The 20,133-nt window shown below is 41.3% G+C and overlaps 2 protein-coding genes across 2 annotated transcripts in view; both read left to right on the top strand.

Moving 5' to 3' along the window:
• Positions 1 to 20,133, top strand: part of SRPRB (SRP receptor subunit beta) — a 60,454-nt gene that overhangs the window by 31,112 nt on the left and 9,209 nt on the right. Inside the window, 6 exon segments of the mRNA XM_069108720.1 lie at positions 3,745 to 3,752; positions 12,778 to 12,850; positions 12,852 to 13,021; positions 15,647 to 15,741; positions 16,531 to 16,608; positions 18,132 to 18,214. Of these exon segments, the coding sequence (XP_068964821.1) occupies positions 3,745 to 3,752; positions 12,778 to 12,850; positions 12,852 to 13,021; positions 15,647 to 15,741; positions 16,531 to 16,608; positions 18,132 to 18,214 (507 nt within the window).
• Positions 6,836 to 8,112, top strand: NDUFB11 (NADH:ubiquinone oxidoreductase subunit B11). The gene is made up of 3 exons (XM_069108719.1): positions 6,836 to 7,131; positions 7,569 to 7,699; positions 7,942 to 8,112. Exons 1-3 carry the CDS (start codon positions 6,916 to 6,918, stop codon positions 8,066 to 8,068), a joined length of 474 nt encoding a protein of 157 aa, XP_068964820.1. The 5' UTR covers positions 6,836 to 6,915; the 3' UTR covers positions 8,069 to 8,112.

The following is a 20,133-nucleotide window of genomic DNA, read 5'->3' as shown; positions in this document are numbered from 1 at the left end:
CACACACACACACACACACACACACACACACACACACACACACACTCATCCCCTTCCACACATGTCTTGGGCCAAGCCCTCACCAAACTAGAGCCTCTACCCCAAGCTAAAAAAGCCAATACCAGTGACTTGGTGCTAGAAGAATCCTAGTACAACTGACCAGCAAGAAAGGTACAGGGAACAAGGGATAGTCTCAGACCCCACTGAAGGAGGAAAGTATTCTTGATACTTTAAGTTGGGACTCAAATTATACCTTCCTTTAAAACCACTCTTTCATGGTTCCACAAAATATTAAGTACAACAGAAATATACTTCAGGAGCACTGAAGGTTATTTAGGCTGGCCTCCAAAGTAATCAGTCATCAGTAAAACAGGACTTCGACTAAATTCTAATGTTTTCTTTTAGTTGATTATCTCCAATTTACATAATTTATACTGTCTATAGGTTATCCATCCAAAATTGTTTGCATGTTGTCATCCCTATTATGCTTCTCCAGGGCAGGGTCTGTCTTTTGCCTCTCTGTATCTTCAGTGCTTAGCACAGTGCCTGGCACACAAAAAAGTACTTAATAATTGGTTATTGACTGATGAAATGTATTCTGAATTCTAAACAGCTGACGTGTGGACTTCTGGGCACAGCCTATTTACAAGCTGAGGACTATCTGTGTAAGACATGGCTTCTGCCTGAAAGAAGTTTGTGGACTAGCAGAGGAGGCCATATACATGAAACAGTTAAGGGCATAAAAGTACATAGTAAAATGTTAAATTATGTGGTACAGAAAATAATGACAAGAGGGGCTTCTATTCTCTGATGCATCTATAATCTTATTGATGTGAGTATCCCAGCAGTAGTCTAGATTGCAACCCACCATCACCTTGTCTCTGTGGAGACAAAAGGCATCAGCAGATGGAGATTTTATATGTAAATATATATTATTATAATATTATATATTATAAATATATATTATATCTACATTATTATCTTGTACTGCTTTTTTTGTTCAGTCATTTCAGTCTTGTCTGACTCTTCATGATCCCATTTGGCATTTTCTTGGCAAAGATACTGGGGTGGTTTGCTATTCCTTCTCCAGTTCATTTTACAGATGAGGAACTGAGGCAGAGTTAAGCACTTTGCCCAGGGTTATACAACTAGTAAGTGTTGGAGGCTGGGTTTGAACTCAGGAGGAGAAGTCTTCTCGATTCCTAGTCCAGTGCTCTATCTACTTGTACCCACCCAGATGCCCTTGTTGTACCACCATAGCTATAAACCTACAACTTGGAGGGTGCCTACCATGCTGGGGCTGCCTCTATCTCCTGACATATTATGAATACCAGTGAAACTATCTGTGAGTTATCCCTTGTTCTGATTACATGACAGATTCATCTCCTTTTCTGGTTATACATTTCTCTAATGACATCCTCTATGTTGCTTTATGTGTTGTCTCCCCCATCTGATTACGAGTTCCTGGAGAGCAGGAACTATCTCTATTGTTTCTATTTCTCCAATGCTTACTACAATTGTAAATGCTTAATAAAGGCCTTTCCATTCATTCATTCCCTGTACAAGTCTTAATTGTTGTATATAATATATATTTGTACATAAAATGCAATTTGTTGTAGCGCACTAGTGTCCACCAAGCACCTCTCCATTATTCTTTGGGTGACTCATGACTTTAATTCTTTGGAGACTTCAAGGGCATTCAAATAGTTTGATATAAATAATGTTCTGTCCATTTCTGTTCCACAGACTTCCTATCTATCTGCGAGTTCATTAATCCTTAGAAACCTAGAAAAGTGAGATAATCTTCAAGAAGGGCTTACAACCCAGAATGCCCCACTGCCAGTGTGATGGAGGCTCTTACTTCTTGTTAACAGATGATCCCAGAGAGGAGTCTGGGATAACTTCATGAACCTTTCTGCTTAACCGCTGTCACTTGAGCAAGAAATAAAGTAGATGAATGTCACTTACTGTGCGTGTTTCTTCATCTTTCACAGAGTTCCACCATTTCTAAGTTTTAACCCTCATCTAGACCACATTCTTCCATACTGTAATTCCCAAACTGAATGATATATCCCTATACAGTTGGGCCCTTCCTCAGAATTTTCCAGATTTTGTTCTTTATCATCCCTTATAGTGGTACAGTGCCCCAATCAAGTCACCCAATGGAAACTTAAATAAGAGGTTCCTGAGAGATGGTGGTCAGAAGTATCAAATTCATAGTACAGGCCAGATGGTCTAGCAAAACTCTCAAATGTTGCCCAGACTTGACTAAAACATAATTGGAGAATGTTTAATAAAATAAATAAAAATATAATATGACAGAGGTAATGTGAACTCATAGTTTTCCAAATGGTCAGAAGCAAAACAGATTCTTGAGGAGACAAGGTAAAAAAGGGAAAGATAAGTATTAGAGAATGGGATGGAGGGAAATACACAGTTAGCAATCATAACTGTGAATGTGAACTCATAAAACAAAATCTCAAAGTGTACTACGAAACTATTAAAACAATTTGGTGGGGGCAGCCAGGTAGCACAGCGAGTAAGAGCACCAGCTCCAGTGTTGGGATGACCTGGAGATCGAATCCCAGGCTCAGACACTTAGCACCCACCCAGAAACACTTGGCCGTGTAACCTTGAGCAAGTTATTTAACACCAATTGTTTAGGGGCGGCCAGGTGGCTCAGCGAGTAAGAGCACCGGCTCTGGCTCCAGTGTCGGGATGACCTGGATCAAATCTGGGCTCAGATACTCAGCACCATACCCAGAAATAACTGGCCGTGTAACCTTGAGCAAGTTACTTAACCCCAATTGCTTTAAAAAAAAAAAAAACAATTTGGTGATAGATAAGAATGGTTGACCAATGCAACAGATTAGGTGCAGTAGTTTTAGGTGAATTAGGTGAAGTAGTAACAAAGACACTTAAAGAGGCTGATGTTGGGGAAAAGAGCTGAGACCAGTCATAGGAAATAACTCGATTCTGGAAGGGACACAATTTTAAAGGGATCAATTCTCAGGACATGTCAAAGATATATAATAAAGGGCACCCAATCCAATTCCATAATTACAGATGAGGAAAATGAAACCCACAGAGTCATAAAAGTGACCCTGGAAGAGACAAGACTTGACCTAAGGCTTCTTAACTACAAGCTTGCAGTATTTCCACGGCACATAAAAATGTAGTTGATTTTTTAGGGAAAGGGTTTGTATTCTACTTTGGTGAAGATCTTATTATTTTGTTGTTCTCTTGGCTTTTCTAGGTAAATTACCATATCTTCTATAAACATCTTAAACGATGTTTATTCCTTTTATTTTTTAAATTTCTTATTGTTAAAGCTAGTATTTATAGAACTGTGTTTAAAAATCATAGTTGATTTAGTTTGAAACTGGACTTATTCCTTTCACCCCTCTCCCCCACCCCAGAGAGGAGGTAGGATATATGAACAGAGACATTTTTATTCACTGATGAGCCCATTAAGTGCAGCCACTAACACCAGAAGAATTCTATTAATGCCTGTATTTTATCCTTATATAGGGTGTCCCAATTCACTGCACCAAGCTGTTGTCTCCAACGTCAACCCCTTTAATTGTCTATTTTTTTAAAAGCTATTAAAGCTTAAAACTGAAGCTTTTGGGACAACTTGTATTAGTGCATTTGATGGTGACTGGAATCTGTTTGTTTCAGACTGATAAAATCCACCAGTGACAGTAGCACTGCTCTATACTGAACTATTGAACAGGCAAATAGGCCTGTCAGTATCATGAACTTCTTCCCTACTTTTTGTAGACCAGGCTAATCCTCCCATTTTAGGAATGATTTTCTCTTTAGCCATTTAGTCAACTCCTTCCCCTCTGGAGGAATGGCTTGCTTTTCAAAAGGAAAGGGGATGACAGATTTTTCCCTCAATCCAGCCCAGCCAGTTGGCTAGCCTTAGCTCCTTGGGACTCATTTGCCTAGAGAATCCTGGGTAAATATTTTCTCTTTCTTGGGAAGAAAACAAAATAAAACACTGTAAATAGTAACTTACTGGATTTAAGTCAAAGTCCATTACAGTTTCTTTCCAAGCAAAAAGGATTTTAAACAACCATGCTCTTTAGATCACTCTCATTATTTTTCTCAGTTTTCAAGGAAAACTAATGACAATAATTTGGTACAGCAATATAGTACTTTAAAGATTTACAAAGAACTTTCTCCACAAAATTACTCCTTATATAAGGGCTTCCGTCTAAACCTGGGACATTGTGCATGCTGTTCGACTTAATGGTGGGAACCACAGCTCCTTTGGTGGAGAGAATGTTGAGGCAAATCTTTGTTCTTTTAAGGAGTAAAGGGTGCCAGACATTCATGGGAGAGATACACCCAGTTCTAGAGACTTAAGGAAAGAATACATGAACTTAGCGCACTCCAAGGAATAGAAAGGAAAAAAAAAAAACTTTAGAAGCAGCAGTTACATAAGGGATGCCAGCTCCTTGACATGTTCAGGTAGTGTCTCTAGAGATGTTAGAGAAGGAATTTCCTCTTGCTTGAGATTGGGCCCTCTCTTTGGTTCAAGCTGAAATCTTACCTTGCTCCCAGCAGAATAACTCATTCAACTCATGTATCTTCCTTATTTTATTCTGTAGAACGTCTCCAATTTCTGTTTGCTATTTGCTTGGATAAATGGATTTACAATACTCACTTATGTGTGATGGGTTTTTTGTGTAACCAGCATTTGGAGGGAAAGGACTAAACTAGTGAGTGTAAGAAATGAGAGGTCCCCTCCCTACCCCCTAATCTGCTAGAGAGCAACTAGGAAAGTAGTTTTTTCTCTGAACCTACTATACCCTTAGAACAGCAATATGGGGGTGCAGTTAGGTAGAAATCTAACCCAATATCTCTCTGAAAGACAGGTGAGGAAAGAAGCTCTCATTCATGACTATTCTCCGTTCTCTTCCAGGCAGAAATCACAATCTTCCTTGGACAAAGGGGGCTCAGAATCCAGAGATAATCTATTGATTACCCCCTCTTCCTGGAAACTCTTTCTTCCTGTAACACTAGTTTTTCCTGGTTCTCCTCCTTTCAAGACCACTCCCTCTTAGTTTCCTTTGCTGTCTCTGCCTTAAGTTCCAACTCTGCAACATTTCAAACTGGATGCCCAATAGACATCTCAAATTCAATATCCCACAATATCCCACTGCTTTTCCAGCTTTCCCTATTTCTGTCAAAGGCACCACCATTCTTCCCGGGTCACAACTTCGGTGTTATTTGTGTTTTCTTTCCTTCACCCTACATATTCAAAAGCTTTGCATTTCTACCGCCACAACACTGAATTCTTATCTTCACCCACTCAGCTCTCACTTCAGTTCAGCCTGTCATCACTAGCATAGATTATTGCACCTGTCTCCTAATTAGTCTTCCTGTTTTATATGACCCCACCCCTTCCCTACTCCAGTGGACCCTCCAAGATGCAGTCAACATGATTTTTCTTAAGTATATGAGTGACCAGGTCACTTCTCTACTCAATGCACTCCTGCAAGCACTTACTGCCTCCAGGAAAAAATATAAAACGTTATGTTTTAAAGAACAAGCTCAACAGGCCCTAACCCAGCCTATACTCTATATACATTGTTTTTCATCTTCAACCTTTGGACTATATGTTCCTCATGCCTAAAATGCAATCCCTCCTCCTTTGCATCATAATTCCTCTCACCCCAAGATGTAGTTCAAGCACCTTCCCCACTAAGTCTTAAAACTGCACTAAGACTTTGGGGACAATCTGTTTATTTGCATTTACTCACTTTCTAACATTTTTTTTTTTAAGCAATTGGGGTTAAGTAACTTGCTCAAGGTTACACAGCCAGGTGTTTCTGGGTGGGTGCTAAGTGTCTGTGCCCGGATTCGATCCCCAGGTCATCCCGACACTGGGACCGGTGCCCTTACTCGCTGTACTACCTGCCCGCCCTCTAACATGTTTACATATAAATATGAATGCATATTCATGTATATATGCAAGTATATATCTATATATATGTGCAAATATATAAGTATATACACAAGTATTCATATAATTATAGTATATATACTATATATAGTATAGTTTATATATATACTATATATATATATATATACACACACATATACACACATTTGTGTATGCACGTATCTGTGGATAGCTAAATAGCACAGCGGATAGAAGGGCTGGGCCTGGAGTACCAGAAGGCTCATCTTTCCGAGTTCAAATCCTGCCTCAAGACACCTACCAGCTGTGTGCCCCTGGGTAAGTCACTTAACCCTGTTTTCCTCAGTTTCCTTATCCGTAAGATAAGCTGGAGAAGGAAATGGCAAGAAAACCTCAAATGGGGTCATGAAAGAGTCAGACACGACTGAAACGACTGAACCACAAAGAATATGTGTGCGTGTGTGTGCGTGTGCGCGCGCATGGCGGGCATCATCTCATTCTTGGGGTCTGGTCCGCACACAGCATGACGACATCGGCTACCCCATTCTGCTGCTCAGGTTGTGCTTGGAATGAATTAGATTTCTGCTAATGCCCGATGATGGGGAGACCCCTGTGCCAGCTCCAACCAGCTGGGCAGTGTCAGAGTCCAGGACTCACTTCTGAAGACTCCCGGGATAAGAACCTCCAGGCGCCCAGGCTCCACCATCCGAGCTCCGCTAAACCGTCCTCGCCCTACAAGGGCATGCGACCCTCGCAGGGATAGGTAGAAACAGGGGATTATTTCTCCTATAGGCCCCACCTTCCGGCCACGTGCCTGAGGCCCACGTCTATCAAACTCCCGGCCAAATGAGCCGGAGGTGGGCGGGACAGTGGGTTCCGGTAGAGCGTTAGCCGCAAAGGCCCGTACGCGAAAGGCGCCTGCGCAGTAGGCTGTTCCTGTCCGACGTCCCTCCCCGTCAGGAGCCGGCAGTGCCAGAGCCATGGCGGCCGCAATGGCAACGGCGGGGTTGTTGGGGATTTGCTCTCGGCGGTTGCTCAGAGCGGCACGGAGGGTGCCGGCCGCTGCTTCTCTACGCTGGAGCTCCAGCACGACCGGAGCCGTGGTCACCCCGCCGGCGGGGGAGAAACGGCCCCGGGCACCGGAGGTCGCCTGGCAAGAAGACCCAGAAAAAGAAGATATCAACCTCTATGAGAAGGTGAGGGGGCGGGGCTAGGGAGCGGAAGAGGCTGAGAGGGGGCGGGACTTACGCTTTCCACCTCACCTCCCCCTAGGCCTTTACCCGTGGCTGGGGCCCTCCTATCTGTCCAGCCCCCGCCGTCCCTCCTCCTCCTCCCTGGGTCCTCATTTCTTAAAATTACAAGGACCAGTCCTATCAATTGATGCAAGAATTCTAAAAACAACTTTTGTGATTCTACTACCATATGCCATCAAAAGTTCTGTGCAAATGCACCGTTTAAGTCCGTATAATTACAATCAAATGCAGTTTTGCTTTGAAATAAAAATTTCCATCCTATCTCAATTGTCTTTGCCTTATGTATGGTTTAAAAAAAACGCACAGTGTCGGTTGTGGCAGCTTGATCCTTAGAGAAGCGTTTGTGCTTTCTGACCCTCTCTCCCTCCTTCCAAACGCAGAACCCAGACTCCCACGGCTTTGACGAAGATCCCTTCATAGACCTCTGGAACATGAGGCTAGTGTTCTTCTTTGGGGTCTCTGTCGCCCTTGTCCTGGGCTCTACATTTCTGGCCTATCTCCCTGACTACAAGTGAGTATACGCTGGGGATTCCAGTGCTGCTTGGGCACAGAGGGTGGGGGGAGGGGGAGTCAGCCCTGTCCGGGTCCGTGGCTCCTTCTGCATCCCCAGCATGCCCCTGCCTGTCTCTGACACAGTTACAGAGAAAAACGCCTCCGTGATCTGCACTCTGCCTTTGCAGGCCGGTGCCGGTGCAAGCCATGGCTCCTCTCGGTCCTCACTGCCCTCTCCTCTCCTTGTGTCCTCTTCCACAGGATGAAGGAATGGGCCCGAAGGGAGGCAGAGCGCCTGGTGACGCTAAGGGAGGCCCAGGGCCTTCCCCTCATGACTTCCAACTACTTTGACCCCAGCAAGATTGTTTTGCCTGATGATGAGGACTAATGAAAACCCCAGCTGTGAATAAAGTGACTCTAATTCTCTTGGTACCTTTATGGGTGTGTGTTGAATGTTGGAAGGACAGAGGAGAACCTTTCTGCCTTTCCCTGCCTTTGTCTCCTAGTTGCTCGGTCCCTGTGTTGTTTTCCTGTTTTTAGCTCAGAGAAGAAGACTGTGACTGACCTTGGCAAGTCACATGGCCCCCTTAACTTTGCCTCACTGGGCTCTAAAGTTTCCTCAACTTTAAAATGAGGACTTTGGAGCAGATAGCCTCTGCTGCTCCAGTTCCAGAGCTCAAGTAACATAACTCACTCAAGGCCATACAGTTAGATAGTGGTACAGTGGGAACTATGACACAGATAAGCCTAACATCAAATCTTACTGTTTCCACTGTAACAAAAACGAAAATCTTGACCAACTCTTTAATAATCTTCACTTTGCAAATACACATGCCATTTTCCCCAAATCTCACTTTCTGCAATAAAGTATATCTGCATTTATTTGCTAATGGGTGGTTAGGTAGGGAGGTTTTCATGAGGGAATTTTATAGATCCATTTGGGAGGAAGCAATATGGGGAAGAGTCCCAGATTTGGAGTCAAGGGCACTGCATTCACTTTCTCCATTTTCTGCCTATTACCTGTGTGACCTTGAGTAAGACATTTAACCTTGTAGAGGCCTCTTTTCTCATCTCTAAAATTAGGAGGCTGGCTAGATGGCTTCTGAAGTCACTTCTATTTCTATGATCTAAGGTTTTGTTTTTTTTTCATATCTTTGTTTTTTTAACTAGACCTGTGATTTCATCGAGCATGTAGGAAGCTCCTGGTGAGGTGTTTCTACTTATATACACTGGCACCTTCCCTACAACCTATTACCTTAAATTAAATGTTATATTTATTTCAATTATCAGGCATTAACTTTTTCTCCCATCTTCCCCCCACCCACTGGAAAAGAAAAAAGAAAAACCCTTGTAACAAATATGTGGTAATCAAGCAAAATAAATTCCCATGGTGGTTCCATCCAAAAATGTGTCTCTCTCTGCACATTTAGTGGACCTCTGTGGGGAGATGGATAACACTCATCATTTCATTGATCAGAGAGGGGCATCTAGAGGTTAAGAGGCTTGCCGGAACCATGTAGTTAGTTTGTGGCAGAAATAGGATTTGCCTTCTCAATCCCAGGGTTGCTTTGCCATCAATCTTCAAGATCCATTCTCTGTCATTTATGATCCTATCATCCATCCCAGAAATAACTGCAGCAATGGAGGAATGGAATTCAGAGAGGAAGGACACTTGTGCCTTCTGATAGCAGCAAGAGATGATGGGAGAATCACTGGAGTTCAGTTCCCCCCATCCTCAAATTTTGTTACAGTGCATACTGTAACAATACAAAGTAAGCTAAATTTGTTAAGCTCAGAGATGTAGTCTTTGATGAAATTCCTTGATTCATAGAATCTCAAGAGTTGGAAGTGACATCAAAGTTTAAGCAATCCAACTCCTGCAATGTCCTCAACAGGTTATCTTAAATTATAGCGTAAGATTACTTGAGAAGTGTAATAGAAACCTAGTCAGCAAGTCTTCTATTTGAAGTCTGGCTTAGGGAGTGCTCATTTTTGTCAAAAGTTCCAAGTTTAAGTAGACATCATACTGATTGGGGGGCAGGAGATGGGGGAGACATCAAAGACATGAAATCATTCCTATGGTAAGGTTGGTATGACTATATAGTTAAGAAAATTATCTCTGCAACCAGAGATACTCAAGGGTTATGTTGTCCACAGGTAAAGATGGCTAAAAGATGAAATAAAGTACATGATCCCACTAATTGCTATAACAGTATGAGTCATCTAAATAAGAGCCATATAGCATGGTAGGGTGAAGGGAATTAAGATTTTTATAATAATATGTGTAATGAATATACTAATAGATTAGATTTTTCAGAATTGCCTCTCGTAAGTCAGTTATAATGCAGCTTTAAATGATGAATCAAACCTTTGACAATGCTCACAATCACTGGCATCTTTGTGCCTGTAAACATAATGTAAAGTGAATCAAAGACTGTAGAACCTGTTCCCATCACAGAACTCTGGTTTGTGACCCACCAAGTAAGGACCCCCAAGGCCTCCAGTAATATTGCTGCCACAGGACTCCAGAATTATCATACCATCTTCCATTTGTGGGTTTGTCATGGCAAACCACTCAACCCCGGGGAAATGATTGTTTGTAATCTACCTTCCTCCCTCCCTTCCCACTTGTGATTTATGTATATAATCTCTGTCTTCACTTCAGCAAGGTGGAATTCTGATCAGGAGAATTCCCGATTTACAAATCTGTTCCTCATAATGAAACTAAATCAAACAGCTACCTGATTACTGGCACTTTTGTCTGGCCTGTTGCTTCATTCTCAGAGACTGACACAGTAAAATCCTGTTAACAAGTAGAATCAAGATGAGGGTTCAAGGCTACCTCTTAACAGTTTGGCCATATGTCATCGGGCAAGTCATTTAACATCTCAATGTCCTAGGCAGTTCTCAAAGACTACAAGTTACAAAACTGTTTCCTCACCTGGAATTGCCCCCCTCATGCTAATTAAATAACATTTGAACAAAATGGAAAAAGAATGGCTAGGACAGAGGATGGTAGAAATACAATAAAAGGATAATTTAAAAATATATATAAATACCTTAGATATACATGAGTACCTCTCCTTGACAAAATAGAATCTTCATTAATCATGACTTAACCTGACTTTTCTTTCCAGGGTCAAGGGGATATTGGTTTTTATTCATCCTGACTCTTTTCCTAGGGCTAGAAACTTTCCAGGGCATTCATTGTTCCAGTGGCTCTCTGATGCTACATCAGAGAAAAATAATCTGTAAAGCTATGTTTAAAATAATGTTAGTAACTCAAAGTGTAGGGAAAAAGGAAGAAAACAACCCTTACGACTTAATAGGGTTAGAAAGACCAAAAAGGGATTTAAAAAAAGTGTGTAAGCAGTTTAAGAGTTGACTTTTGTGACTGTGGATGGACCTGGAAGAGATGTGGCAGTGGGCTCTAATTTACAGAGTTGTAGCTACAGAATCTATGGGCAAGCATTGTATTACAATATTTCCCATAGTAGCATATAGTCAAAATCCAGATGGGTGGTATCCTGAGGAGGGCAGAGTAAAAAGTTGATGGTTATTGGGACAACATACATACACATACAAAAATGGAAAAAAAAAAACAAACTTTGAGAACAAGCATGCTTTTTAAAAAAGATATGGTAGTTGCTTTGGATCTATGGCTACATATCCAAACTTTCCTTTATAACGATCTCTTCTCCATTGTGAATGAGTTTCAAAACTGATAAGACTGTTTCCTACAGTTAATCACTAGGCTGGATTTGAAATTGATGACCCATTGTCTCTCCCAAAACTGGATTTGCCTAACTAGTCTAGTGTCTCCTTGCCGTTGGAAGCTAGAATGTTATAATGTAGGGCAAGTCCAAATCTTAAAAGTTATCTCCCTTGGGATGGCTAGGTGTCACAGTGAGTAGAGCACCAGCCCTGGAGTCAGAAGGACTCCAGTTCAGGCCTGTGACCTTGGGCAAGTCACTTAACTCCAATTGCCCCGCCTTTCCCCCTCCAAAAAAAAAGCAAAAAACAGTTATCTCTCTAACAAAAATGAATGATGGGGCCTCAGAGCTATAGAGATGGATGTTTTGTTTTAGATATTTAACATCTCTTTCTATGCTGTTATCCCTTTCTGTCTTATTTTTACCAGCCTTAGATGGGGACAGTATAAAGAGCCTCTCTGTCTGTCTGACATAACAATTTGGGTAACCTTAAGTCATTTAAAAGGCAGCTAGAGAGAGTTTAGATCTTCCTGAGTTTAGATCTGGCTTCATACATTTACTAGATGTATGACCCTGGGCAAGTCACTTAACCTGTTTTGCCTCAGTTTCCTCATCTGTAAAATGAGCTGGAGAAGGAAATGGCAAACCATTTGAGTATCTTTACTAAGAAAACCCGAAATGAAGTCATGAAGTGTTGGACACAACTGAAAACTGATTAAACAACAAAAAGTCACTTAACTTTTGGATCTTAGTTTCTTCACATATAAAATGAGTTGTCATCACCACCACCACCACCATCATCATCGTCATTGTCCTCATCATGATCACTACCCTTTATATTGAGCTTTAAGATTTGTAAAGTGCTTTATATGTTTTAACTCGCCTCTAAGGTCTCTTTAAGCTGGGAAAAGTAAGATAGCCTCATGAACAAGAGACCTTATCTTTCATATTTCAGAACTCAAACCATAGCTATTCATAGGGGTAGACATTTAACACAAGCTTTGTACAAATACTCTTATATTTGTGTAAGGGCTCAAAATTGGCAAGGTGGAGCCCTAGAGACACCGCATTTTGTGAGAGGGTCAGAGAAAGCTCTGAAATTTAAGAGTTAAAATTTTATGGGGTGCGAAGAATTGTTAATTGGGGAATCAATGGTACAGTGTTTGGGAACCACTTTCCTAGAACTTCAGATTTTGGCAGCATGGGCCAGAACTCAGTTATCTATTCCGAACATCTCATCAACTTTAACATAAAGCTTGCGACCAAAGTCGAATGGGGTATATGGGGGAGGGGGAGAGATTTAAAACAAACAAAATAACCAAACTACAATTCCCAGAAGGCTCCTTTGAGGAAACACACTTGGTCCACTACCGGCTAGGGGAAGGATGCCCGGAAGACTACGATTCCCATGATGCTCCGCGCCCCTCCGACTGCGTAGAGCTGCGAGGGCCACGTCTTCCTATCGCGGCGGCCCTCTGCAATGATGGTTGCGGCGGAAGCTGAGCAGATGGGGGTCGGAGGTGGTACCTTCCAGCCGTATCTGGACTCTCTGCGCCAGGAGCTGCAGCAAAGAGACCCGACGATGCTTTCCGTGGTGGTAGCGCTGCTCGTCGTCCTGCTGACGCTGGGTGAGGGGCGGCCACAGCGGCAGGGGCGGGGGGCGTTTGAATTGTTGCGGGGTTCGGGGGTGTGTCGGGGAGAGGGGGCTCCTGGTAGTGGGAGCCCGCGAATTCCTCTCTTGGTGGGCCCCGCATCCACGTGGTACATTCCTCTCGTCTGTCATTTCCTGAGAAACCCAGGATCTCACGGTTTTTCTGGCTCCTGTGCGCCTTCTGCTCCAAGATAAGGCTAGTCCCCTGCCTTCACTCAGTACCTTTCCCGTCCTTCTGGGTCCCGCCGCTCCGTTCCTCCTCTGGCAGGGAGGGGGGTGTGGTTCCACCCTTCCGGATACTCTCTCCCCTGAAGCAGATCTCAACCCCTCCAGTGCCCCTCTTCGGGAGCTCGGTCCCAGTGGCTGCGGAGGGGCTTTCCCGCCCTCTCAGACACCAAAGGTGTGCCAGTGGGCAATTCCTCCATTGCTCCCTGGACACCCCCATTTGCTGCACGATCAGCGCGTGATTGCATGCTGCCGTCCTTGACCCCCGGTACTTGAAGATCCTCGTTTGTTACCTGTTGAAGCCTTCTCACACCTGCCACGTGCCCCCCATTGCCTTTCCGCATCACACCTTCCACGTGCAGAGCTCACCACTGCCCTTGATCGATAACCTTTTATCAGTTCTTAAGAGACTCTTCTGTATAATGATCCGCTGCAAAAGGGGCAAAATAGTACAGTGTTGGGATTACAGGTTTTTAAATAGTGACTTTTGTTTGTGAAAGAAATGTGGTGGCCATAAAGGGGGTCTTGTAGTTTCCTGAAGACAATCTCAATCTGCCCCTTCTCTCTCTGCCTGTAGAGAGGAGTAAGGTATTAAAGGACTGAAGAGATAGGCCAGGGTGTGAGGAGATCTGAATGCTAAACAGGGACTTATATTTGATTATATGGGTATTGGGAGCTCCTGGAGTTTATTGAGTGACATGGTCAGACGTTAGTCCTTCAGCAAAATCGCTTTGACTGCCATATGGAGGGCGGGTTGAAGTGGGGGTAAATGTGGGGCACGGAGACCATTTCGGAGACTGTTCACATAATCTAACAAGAGGCTGTGAAGGCCCCAATCAGGGTGGGGTTTTTATGAGTGGAAGGCAGAGGATTTAGGCCAAAGATATTGTGGAGGCAGAAATACATTGGGGGGAGAGAAATTTTATGCCTGGGTGCTGGGAAGGATGGTTGTGACCTTGATTGTAATAGGAAATTTTGGGAAACAGGTGTGTATTAGAGGGGGAAAGATAATGAATCCTGTCTTGGATGTATTGAGTTTGAGTTGTCCCCAGTACATTTAGTTTGAAATGTCCAGATGTGACTGGAACTGGATAAATTGATTTAGGAGTCATCAGCATACAGATAATATTTGACCCCTTGGAAGCTGATGAAATCACCCAGTCAGAGAGTATTGAGAGAAAAGGAAAGAGGGCCTGAGATGGAGCCTTGGGGGACATCACAGTTAGTGGATGTGACGGGAATAAACTGAGACTCAGAACAGAATTTCAGACTATCCCAAAGGACTGGACGTGTGTTTTTTTGTCAGTTGATATACCCAATTCTTACCTGTCAGAGGAAAGATTCAAACCCAGAACTTGCTGAGCTTCATCATTGTCCAGTACTGTTTTCTATTTTTTTATACATGTAAATATATATGTATGTATATATATAGAGAAATATAATACACATATATACATTGTGTATATATATATATATATATATATATATATATTGGGAGGGTTTGTTAGGTTTGGAATTTTAAAAGCACGGTTTTCATTCCGAACTTTACAAACAACAAAAAAAGCATTTCTGTATACAAAATAGAACACAAAAGAGGATTGCATATAAATTAGTACATCTTTTCCATACTCTGTCTTCTAGGCCACCGACTTGCTTGCTCTTCTTTGTATGCAGCCTGTCTTCCTTGCTTGTTACCCTTGCAGGGCCTGGGAGGCGTTCCTTCCCCATTCCCCTGGAAGCAGGGCTTAAGTGCCATCCTCTGCTGAGACCTTTTTTGATCTCCCAGCTGCTGGGGCTTCCCCACTCCCAAATTACTTGATATTTACTTGGCTTATATTTTGCGTTTACTTTTATGCTAAGTATTGTTTCATTCTGGTTTCACGGTAAATGTAGCTGATTAAGATACCTTTAGTATATATTCCCCCACTGCTCCAAAAAACCTTTCCACCTGGTGTTTATTAATAATAGCAATTTATATATCAATCAATAATTAATAATAGCATTTACATAGTGCTTTAATATTCGCAAACTGCTTTACAGATGTTGATTCATTTGATCCTCACAACCTTCCTGTGGGGTAAGTACTGTTGTGATGAGGAAACTGAAGTACATAGAAGTTAAATGACTTGCCCAGGGTCACACAGTTTATGAGTGTCTGAAACAGGATTCAGACTCAGGTTTTTCTAACTCCCAAGGTCCCACTGAGCTGCCTAGTATAGTGAAGTGTACTACAGATAAGGCAGGAGAAGACTTGTTCTAGTCCTGGCTTTGTTTTTTAGTAAAATGAGACACTTGGACCAGGGGATCTCTGAGGCATTTTCCATCGCTGAAACTGTGTGATTCTATTATCTTAACTATTTTCTCTTTACTTTTATAGTATGCTGGAAATTCATTCGGAGCAGAAAGAGCAGTCGAAGGGCTGTACTTCTGGTTGGACTTTGTGATTCGGGGAAGACGCTCCTTTTTGTCAGGGTAAACGCTTTTACTGTCATGTAATAGAATTGTGGGACAAATGTAAGAGATGTGCAGTATTCCTCTGAGCCATTGGTTGCTTTGTGGAAATTTGTAAATTAATTCTGACAGATCTGCAGATATTTGCTACCTTTCTAGGTAGAAAAAAAGGGATCTTGGAAAGCATGTAAGCTGCCAACTTTTAACCACTTCAGTTTTTATCACAACTGATTGAATGGTTTTTAACTTACTGGACATTAGAAAATATGCTTAGCATTTTCCTTTGGTCCTTTCGCCCAATTACGGAAGATGCCAGGACAGCTAAAGAAGCAGAAGGAGTAGAAATATTATCGTAATAATGCTAAAAGCTACGAAGAAGACAAATCTTTTAGTGAGAGTTGATAAGGCTGTTTTTTGAAATGAGCTACTTCATTGTTAATCTTACAGAATAAGGATAAAATCTTCCCTTTTTCTTTTCCTTTCCTTTTGAAAGTCAGAATCACTAAAAATAGCATTTGTGAAAAATCAATAAATTCAAGTCATTAATCCTAATTTCTTTTGAAATGTAATTTTGTTTCTCATGTGAACTGAAAGTTTTTTGTCATGGAAAGTTTTGGAGGTGTGGAAATCAAAAATGTTTTATTCTGAGTGACCCCTAGCAAGACTGATAATTTGAAAAGAAGAATGATTTTGATACTTTATTTTTTTGTTAACTACTTTCTTGGGCTTTGCATCTTGGAGGGCCAAAAGAATTTCATGTTTAGTAAGCCTGAAAATTAATTTGATTTGATCTCCTGTATTGTTTTACAGCTGTTAACAGGACTTTACAGAAATACCCAAACATCTATTACTGATAGCTCTGCTGTGTACCGAGTCAACAATGACAGGGTAAGAATTCTTCAGGATCTAGGATAAACCTTGTTCTTGTTTGCTCAAGCATACTGGAAGTCCTTAACTTACAAATGGGTTTCAGTTATAAGTCAGTTGTTTATATCTTAGAATACATTTTCCCATAAAAATTATTTTAGATAGTGGTTAGTTTCCCAACCTGACTCATAGAACCAATTTTACTTATTCAGAAGCCATCCTTCAGGGCAGCTGGGTGGTGCAGTGAATAGATCACAGGCCCTGGAATTGGGAGGACCTGAGTTCAAATGCAGCCTCACATTTTATTCATGCTTTTTGTCTTTGTGTCACACTCATTTCTAGGGACAGAGGCCCTTCCTCCTTTTCAGATCAAACCCTCCTTTATGGCACTGAAAAACAATTAAGCAAAAGCATCCCACCCAGTGACCACTCTGCCCTGCCTGTCCATCTTTTTGCCCTCTCAGTTTCTTAGACTTCTTGCTCATGATCTTTTTGTTTACACTGTTGTCGTCATTGTGTATATTCTTTTGGTTTTGTTGATTTTGCTGTGCATCGATTCATAAAAATCTTCCATGTTTTATCGAATTCCTTATATTCTTACTACAGGATGATAATTCCATGGCATTCATATACTATCATTTCTCAGTCAGTCCCCAGTTGTTGGGCACCCTGTTTTTTGTTTTTGCTTTTTTTCCTTGTTCTTTGCTATTTCAGAAAGTGCTGCTTGAATATTTTGTTCTATATTGGACCTTAGTTTCTGTCTTTGGCTTCCTCCATGAATGCCTTATAATCAGTACACTGCTGAAAAAGGGATGGACTTGTTTAGTCACTTTTCTCTAACAATTAATTCCAAATTGATATATAAAATAGTGAGGCCTGTGCTGTTAGGACATGCAGTAGAATGTTATTTAATGATTAATTTTTATTTTTTCTATGGCTTTGTAGCTTGGGTCTGAAAATCAACTTTTTTTTTCCCCTCTTTTGTTAATCTTTGTGAATATTGCAATGTAGACTAGTTTTCCCACGTAGAAGACAATTACCTCTCCTCCCTCCCACCCTCTACAACCACCTCCCCATCCAGATCTTCTCATCTTCCCAGAGCCATCTCAAGACCTATGTAAAGCTTTTCTTGACTTAGTTCTCACTGAACTCTCTTTCTTCTGAACTCCTTCAGCACTTAGACCAAGCAATTAACACTTGATTATTTTCTTTTACATGATGTATTTATTCTTGTCTCAACGAGATTGTAAACTTCTTGAGGAGAGAAAAATTATCCACAGGGTCTACTACAATCCTTACCTGATACTTAATAAATACCTATTGATTGATTACACACATTATTTTGGTCTTTTACCTATATATTATCATTTAAATACTTTAAAAACTATACTAATTTATGAAAGTAAGTTTTTCTAAAACAGCATATTGGTATCCTGTTCTGACTTAGTTTTTAGTAAATAAATTTACTCTTTTTTGAACATGGAACTTACATAATAATGTCTTTGTTGAGCCATTAATTTTATGTTATTGTTGTCAATTTCTAGGGTAATAGTTTAACTTTGATTGATCTCCCTGGTCATGAGAGCTTGAGGCTTCAATTCTTAGAGCGGTTTAAGGCTTCAGCCAGGTAAGTAATAGAGATGTAAATTGATACTTCTATAAAAGTACAGAAATCGATATTACTTATGTGATTTTCATTGAATGCTTTTCTGATGGTGCTGTATTTAGTATTTGTTATTTAAATGTTTCCATGACAATATCTAAATGAAGGCCAGACTTGAAAAAAAATCTTAAACTAGAATCTAAGAACTGGGAAAGATCTCAGGAGCTCATCAAATCCAATACTAATTGTAAACTATTATACAGCTAAATCATTCAGTACTGATAATTGAACCGTGCCTCAGAGAGAGAGAAAAAAATATGAAAATATTGTATTTCTTATTGTAGTGGCCAGGACCTGGAAACTGAGGGAGTGCTCCTCTATTGGGGAAATGACTAGTTTATGAATGTAATGGAATACTATTATTCTGTGTGAAATGAAAAACTTAAGAAGACTTGTATAAACTGATGCAGAGTGAAGTGAATGGAAGCAAGAGAACAGTTTGTACAGTACAACATTGTAGAGGCAGACTTGGAAAGACTTAAGAACTCTCATCTGTGGAATGACCAGCCATGATTTCAGAGACCTGTTGGTAGACTGTGCTGCTTCCCTCTTGATGGAGATGAAGGACTCGGTGCAGAAGGGGGCAGATTTTTGGACATGGCCGATGTGGGGATATGTTTTACTTGACTCTGCATATTTATTACAAGAGGTTTTTATTCTTTTTTCTGATGGGGAGGAGGCAGGAGAGCAAACAGGAGGAGAGAGAATAAATTTGTGTTAATTTAAAAAATTAAATTAAAAAAACTGGTACCTTAAGGAGCACAGGAGAAAACAATTTCATAATTTTGAGTAACATGTTCTAATATTAATGACCCTTTAAAAGTTCTATTCTAAAATTCTCTTACTTCAGTTTAAAAGCCTTTGAAAACTCTTATTTAATCCATGGCAAAAAATAAAGAACTGAAATGATAAATAGAAGTCAGTCAGTAAACATTTATTAAGCACCTGCCATGTGCCAGACACTGTGCTAAATGCTGGGGATACAAAAAAGAATCACAAGACAGTCCCTGCCCCCAAGGAGCTCATATGTTAGTGGGAGAAGGAATTAGATTTTATTTCCCTGTCTGTGACAATGTCCAGGTGTCTCATTTATTGCTACTGCTTCTTGAAACACTGGTAGTGAAGGAAAGGCACATTGAAAGATACCAGTAGGGAGGCCAGGTGGTGCAGTGAGTAAGAGTGCCCGCCCCGGATTCGGGAGAACTGGGATTGGTTCCGGCCTCAGATACTTGGCACCCACACAAAAGAACTGGCTGTATAACCTTAAGCAAGTTACTTAACCCCAATTGCTTAAAAAAAAAAAAAAAGAAAGATACCAGTAATCGGATGAATGCAGTGAACAGTCTTGACTTCAGAGGCTGAAAAGGAAACATGCTTCTCTGCTTCCTGAGCACATCTGGCACTTCCTCACTTTGGCAGTGTGCTCACATATCTCCCTCTGCCTGTGATGCTCTCTCCTATATATTTACCTATGGAAGCTTTCCATTCTTCAAATTTCAAAAAATGCCACAAAGCTTTTCCTGATTACCCCAATCAGAAATGATTTCTCCCTTCTTTGAACACCAAGAACAGCCAATTCCTCTGCCATTTATACTGTTCCTACCTTATTTCTATTGCTGTTGAATGTGTCTTAAATCCTCTTATAAACTGAAAGTTACCCATCCCTCACATGGCACAGCACATCACACACACACACACACACACACACACACACACACACACTCTCTTTCTCTTTTACACCCCCCACACTCTTTCTCTTTTCCTCTCTCTCTCTCTCTCTCCTCCCTCTTCCTCTCCCTCTCTTTCTCTCTCTCTCTTTCTCTTCTTCTTCTTCTTCTTCTTCTTCTTCTTCTTCTTCTTCTTCTTCTTCTTCTTCTTCTTCT

This window comes from Petaurus breviceps, unplaced genomic scaffold, assembly GCF_028583685.1.
Source record: "Petaurus breviceps papuanus isolate PSGF00001 unplaced genomic scaffold, PetGlider_PUasm1.0 90424, whole genome shotgun sequence".
Classification (NCBI taxonomy): Eukaryota; Metazoa; Chordata; class Mammalia; order Diprotodontia; family Petauridae; genus Petaurus; species Petaurus breviceps.
This window is presented reverse-complemented; position numbering and strand designations above follow the sequence as displayed.

What these genes read in the sequence shown, in the direction of transcription:
- NDUFB11 (XM_069108719.1), top strand. Translation starts at nt 6,916, where the DNA reads ATGGCGGCCGCAATGGCAACGGCGGGGTTGTTGGGGATTTGCTCTCGG. An exon ending in ATATCAACCTCTATGAGAAG is followed by an intron (nt 7,132 to 7,568) that starts GTGAGGGGGCGG and finishes TTCCAAACGCAG; the next exon opens with AACCCAGACTCCCACGGCTT. An exon ending in GCCTATCTCCCTGACTACAA is followed by an intron (nt 7,700 to 7,941) that starts GTGAGTATACGC and finishes CCTCTTCCACAG; the next exon opens with GATGAAGGAATGGGCCCGAA.